Source organism: Nicotiana tabacum, chromosome 14 (assembly GCF_000715075.1).
Source record: "Nicotiana tabacum cultivar K326 chromosome 14, ASM71507v2, whole genome shotgun sequence".
In the NCBI taxonomy this organism is placed as follows: Eukaryota; Viridiplantae; Streptophyta; class Magnoliopsida; order Solanales; family Solanaceae; genus Nicotiana; species Nicotiana tabacum.
Window position 1 is genome coordinate 57,404,981 of NC_134093.1, and position 6,000 is coordinate 57,410,980.

Below are 6,000 nucleotides of genomic sequence, written 5' to 3' on the forward strand. Positions count from 1 at the left end.
ATCTTCCCAGAATGAAACCAATCAACCCCGTAAGTCATAAAAACATAAATGCACATGTGTGAAGAATCAAAAGGGGAAACGGGGCATAATTATACAAAACACCCGGCCAGGTCGTTACAGTTGCAAGGGTGTTCTCTCTTCAAAGCTCCTGGTAAACCTTCGTACATATATGTTGATGTTGCTGCAAACACCAACTCACTTTAGATACTAAGTACACTTGTCGTATTGTTGATGAAATGCCTCACCAATGTTTTTCTCTCTTTCTTTCTATACTGGTTACACAGTAAACTAAATTCAGATTATAATGCTTGTTTAGAGTAGAACAAAGAGTACGAAGTTGGTTTGATCAAAGTATATCTTTTTTATAGAGCAACACTGATATATATTGATAACAATACGATAGGGGTCCAAGAACTACTAAAGAAAAATATAAAAATCAAGAAACATGCAGAAGCTAAAAGAAAATAAGGAAACGAAAAAGAAGACAGAAATTAAAGATAGATTGAATCCATAAAAGAGTTTCTTGAATTCAAGAAGTCTATTCTTGAAGTTAAATTATAACAACAACAATTAGCTAATAAAGAACTAATCACCGTAGGTAGAGAATTAAAAACAAGAGATAGATTGTGAAACCTGACCCTTAAGAATAACAAGAATAATAATAAGCCTAAGCTTATCACCTTTCTTAAATACCTAAAAGTGATCTAATATTTCAAAAAAGGGTTTAATCTTACCACCTTAAGTTGAGTCTTGAAGGTTGAAGAATAATCCAAGAGTAGCCGCACACAAGAGTACAGGAAAAATCTCACAATTTTTATTGATAATAGTCTAAATTTAACCTAAAAGACAAGGAAATAAAGTCCTAAACTACTCAGGACAACAATTCCAACTACCATAAGAAAAGGTATAAGTCTATGAAATAAAAATCAAGTCAATATTGGAAAGTAATTCTAATAATCTTAGGAAAAGAAAAGCAAAACCTTAAATACCTAGGAAAGCATCAAATATGTCTTAACAAATGAGAAAACAAAAATAAGGAAACTTTGACTCCTTCTCATATGTCTTGGCCGCCCCCCTTGAGCTGACTTGGGCACCAAGTTAGCTCCTTTGTGTGCTGATTTAGGTGCCTAATTTAGGCCCTCCTTGGCTGGTGCTTGGACCCCAATCTACCTCCTATTGAACTTGTACTTGGACCATGAAATTAGTGTAGCACTTATCTAAATCCTCTCCATAATTCTTGAGCCCTTCTTCCACAATTAGCGCCTTCTTGATCTCTTATTGAAGCCCAACAACCTTGTCTTGCTTCTCCTTAGCTGGAGACCTTGTGAATGGACTTCTTGGTGCTTCTAAAGCTTTATCCTTGTCTGTGGAGCTATTATTCCCCTCCTCTTGAAAAGAATTCGTCCTCAAATTTGAACCTACATCAAACAAGGATAAGTCAGCAACATTGAAAGTAACACTTACTTGAAACTCATTAGGAAGGTCCAATTTGTAAGCATTATCTGTAATCCTTTCAAGTACTTTAAATGGCCCATATCCTCTAGGGTGCAATTTTGACTTCCTCTTTGAAAAAAATCTCTCCTTCCTCTTATGAACCCAAACCAAATCACCAGGCTTAAAGATAACTGGTTTTCGACCTTTATTTCTTCGTAAAGCTGTTTGCTCATTCCTCCTCTCAATTTCAAGTCATGAATAATCTTCATCAAATCAACTTTATTTTTTCATCAAAACTAACCATCTCAATAGTAAGCAAAGGCAATAAGTCAAGGGGATGTAAGGGAGTTAACACCATAAACAACTTCAAAAGGAGAATAACCAATAGATGAATGAAAAGTTCTATTGTAAGCAAATTCTACCATAGGCAAGTGATCCTCCCAAGAAGTTAATTTTCCTTATAGAAAAGCCCTTAACATGTTTCCTAAGGTTCTATTTACTACCTCAGTCTGCCCATCAGTTTGTAGAAAATAATAATTTAGTCTCCAATTCCCCCAAAGCACCCAAAAGTGGCTTAGAAACTTAGCATCCCTATCACTAACAATAGTTCGAGGTATACCATGCAATTTAATAACTTCTCTAACAAATAAATCAACAACATGAGAGGCATAATTATTCTTTAAACAAGGAATAAAATGAGCCATTTTTGAAAACCTATCAACCACAACAAAGATGCTATTCTTACCAAAACTTGTTCTAGGTAGTCCTAACACAAAGTTCATAGAAATATCAATCCAAGGTGAAATAGGCACAGGTAATGGCGTGTATAAACCATGTGGTAGCACTTAAGATTTAACTTGTTTGCATTCAAGACATTGAGCACATAATCTTTCTACATCTTTTCTTATATTAGGCCAAAAGAAATTTGCAGCATGGATGTCAAGTTTTTTAGGCACACCAAAGTGTCCCATAAGCCCCCCACAATGTGCTTCCCTAACAAAAACTTCTCGCAAAGAAACATTAGGTACACAAAGCTTATTCTCTTTACAAAGAAACCCATTCAGATTATACTTCTCAAAGGGTCCATTTAAATGTGCCGAAAATGCTATACCGAAATCAGAATCATCAACATATAAGTCCTTAATTTGATCAAATTTCATCAATTTAGAAGTAAGAGTTGAAACAAGAGCATACCTTCTTGAAAGTGAACCAGAAACTATATTGTCTTTCCCTTGATTGTATCTAATAACATAAGGAAAAGTCTCAATGAATTCAACCCATTTGGCATATATTCTACTCAATTTACCTTGGCTTTACAAGTATCTTAATGACTCATGGTCAATTTTTATGACAAACTCTTTTGGCCACAAATATTGCTGCCATGTAGCGAGAGTCCTTACCAAGGCATATAATTCTATATCATAAGTAGAATAAATCAATGCAGATCCATTCAACTTCTCACTAAAATAAGCGATTGGTTTAGAATCTTGTATTAAACCAGCCCCAATACCTCTTCCAGATGCATCACATTCAATTTGAAAGGACTTGCTAAAAATCAGGTAATTGCAACAAAGGAGCAGAACATAATTTATCCTTTAAAATATTAAATGCATGCTCTTGCTCTTTTCTCCAATTAAAAACCTTATCCTTCTTAATGACCTCAGTTAAAGGTGCAGCAATTGAACTAAAATCTCTAACAAATCTCCCATAAAAGCTAGCAAGCCCATGAAAACTTCTAACTTTAGCAATGTTCTTAGGTGTAGGACAATCTTTAATTTCTTTGACTTTATCTTCAACTACCTCAACACCTTTAGAACTCACAACAAAACCCAAGAAAACTACCTTATCTACACAAAATGTGCACCTGGATAGATTTGCATACAATAGTTGCTCCCTAAGCACATTAATAATTTGTTTCAAATGTTTGACATGCTCTTCTAAAGATTTAGAAAAAATTAGAATATCATCAAAATAAACAACTACAAATTTTCTATGGAAATCCATAAAGATATGGTTCATTAACCTCATGAATGTACTATGTGCATTAGTTAACCCAAACGGCATTACTAAACATTCATACAAATCATATTTAGTTTTAAAAGCAGTTTTTCATTCATCTCTAGGATTCATTCTAATTTGGTGATACCCACTCTTCAAACAAATTTTAGAGAATATTTGAGAACCATGTAATTTGTCAAGAATGCCATCCAAATGAGGGATAGGATGGTTATACTTTATTGTTATTTTATTGATGGCGTGACAGTCGACACACATCCTCTAAGTGCCATCCTTCTTTGGCACCAAATGCATGGGCACAGGACAGGGACTCGTGCTTTCTCTTACAAATCTCTTATCGAGGAGCTCCTCTACTTGTCTTTGCAATTCTTTTGTTTCTTCGGGATTGCTCCTATAAGCAGGCTTATTAGGAATTTGTGATCCAAGCACAAAATCAATTTGATTCTCTATTCCCCTTAAAGGTGGTAAACCTTTAGGAAGGCAAAAAGTTAGAAATAACACTAGGCAAAGAAGAGGTTAGTAACTCAAAATTAATCAAAATTTCCCTGTAACTAAGCAGTATCATCGGCAACCCCTCTTTTCTTGTCATTAAACACTCTTTGGCTTTTAAATAGAAACTCTCTTTCTTCTTTTCCTTAGCCACTTTCCTATCACCAAGACTTTCCATTTTTTCACTCAAACCCCCTTTTATCTCTTCTCTCAATTTGCTTCCCTCTCTCTCTTTCTCTCGGCCATCTATCCTCTTTTCTAACTCTTCGTTCCCTTTTTTTACTTTTCCCTCAAGATCACTTTTTATCCCTCCCTTTGGTTTTTCCATTGTTTCCCTCAATCTCTTTTGATCTTGAAACACTTGAGAAGGAGATAAAGGTGCAAGAGTAAACATCTTTCCATTAAGCTCAAGAGAATATCTATTCTTCCTCCCATCATGAAAGACATTCCGATCATACTGCCAAAGACGGCCCAGTAAGACATGATAAGCTTGCATTGGGATTATGTCACAAAAAATATCATCTTTATATCTACCAACATTGAATGAAATCATGCATTGTTTCTTCACCTTTAGTTCACCACACCATTGGAGTCTATAAGGAGTAGGGTGTTTAATGCATGCAAGTCCCAATTTTTCCACAAATTATGAACTCACCACATTAGCACAACTACCACTATCAATGATCATAGAACAAGTTTTTCCCTTTATCCCACACCTAGTATGGAATATATTCTCTTTTTGTTCTTCACTATTGTTTCCCAAACTGATAGTCATAATCCTTCTTACAATCTCAATCACGCCATCATTAAAAGGTAGTTCTTCATCTTCATCTTCACTCACACCTCTCTCCTCCTCCTCACTTATTTCACTCTCGTATTCTCCACCCATAATATTCCTAGCTACCCCAATGATACTAGCATTAGGTAGTTTAACATTATCTTCATCGCTCACATCTCCCTCTTCTTCTCCTTCACTCTTTTCACTATCATATCCTCGATCTTCCTTTAAGAATGATGTTTTTTCTACTTGGAAATTCATGCATCATATGTCCCCCTCCTTTACATTTATGATACTGAATAGAACTAGAAGGTGTAGAAGGTCTAGGGTTAAAGGTTTTGCCTCCTTCATTGTTTTCAAATTTACCTTTACCCTTGTCTTCTTAAGGTCGAGAAGAACCTCACATCTCTTGATTCGGCCATGGCTTCTTCGAGATGGTGTTTAATGGACCTTTCCATGATCTAGTTTGCTTTTCTACCTTTACAGAAAAATTGATAAACTCATCTAATGTTACATATTGTTGTAACTCTACTACATCAACTATTTCCTTATTTAAACCATTGAAAAACCTAGACATTTTAGCCTCATCTTCCTCCATACAATTAGATTGGATAATAGCCATATACATATCCTTAAAGTATTCATCCACAGACATGGATCCTTTCTTAAAAGTTTGAAGACATTGTTGTAGCTCTCTTTGAAAGTATGATGGCACAAATCCCTTCCTCATAACCCTCTTCATCTCAGCCCAAGTAGCAATGGGTGCTTCTCTGAAACGACCTGGCCGGTCGTTTTGAGTATTGTAGCCTTGTTCCCCCAATTTATTGCTTATTCTATGCTTGTTTGTTGTTATGTAACTTTTCAGGGTGGTTGGTTTGGTTCCAAGGATATTTCGGAATGAATTGTGATAATTAGTCCCAAGGTTGGACGCTTAAGTTGAAAGAGTTAACCGTATATTGACTTATGAGTAAACTACTCCGGAATGGAGTTTTAATGGTTTTGATAGCTTTGTATGCTGATTTTAGACTTAGGAGTTTGTCCGGATTTTGATATGGAGGTCCGTAGGTCGTGTTGGCTTGAATTGGCAAAAGTTGAAAACTTGAGAAGTTTGACCGAGAGTTGACTTTATTGTTACCGTGCTCAGATTTTTGTTCAGGGAGTTGTAATAGGTTGGTTATATAATTTATGACTTGTGTTCAAGATTTGAGGTCAATCGGAGTTGATTTGGTGTGTTTCATCATTGGTTTTAGAAGTTAGAAGTTCAATAGTTCATTAGGCTTGAA

At 35.5% G+C, this 6,000-nt stretch overlaps 1 protein-coding gene across 1 annotated transcript; it reads right to left on the bottom strand.

The window, feature by feature from the left end:
* Positions 1 to 1,275: 1,275 nt before the first annotated feature.
* LOC142168958 (uncharacterized) lies at positions 1,276 to 4,978 on the bottom strand. The gene is made up of 8 exons (XM_075230136.1): positions 4,727 to 4,978; positions 4,069 to 4,396; positions 3,720 to 3,920; positions 3,076 to 3,371; positions 2,791 to 2,978; positions 2,292 to 2,676; positions 1,736 to 1,798; positions 1,276 to 1,587 (listed from the first exon to the last, which is right to left on the bottom strand). Exons 1-8 carry the CDS (start codon positions 4,976 to 4,978, stop codon positions 1,276 to 1,278), a joined length of 2,025 nt encoding a protein of 674 aa, XP_075086237.1.
* Between the last annotated feature and the right edge of the window lie 1,022 nt (positions 4,979 to 6,000).

Bases quoted from the DNA above. Each gene is read 5' to 3' on its own strand.
- LOC142168958 (XM_075230136.1), bottom strand. From the start codon at position 4,978: ATGAATTTCCAAGTAGAAAAAACATCATTCTTAAAGGAAGATCGAGGA. The intron at 2,979-3,075 runs GTTTTTAATTGG...ATTTTTAGCAAG, and splicing joins AGGTCATTAAGAAGGATAAG to TCCTTTCAAATTGAATGTGA. The intron at 2,677-2,790 runs GTTTGTCATAAA...TTATGTTATTAG, and splicing joins CAATATTTGTGGCCAAAAGA to ATACAATCAAGGGAAAGACA.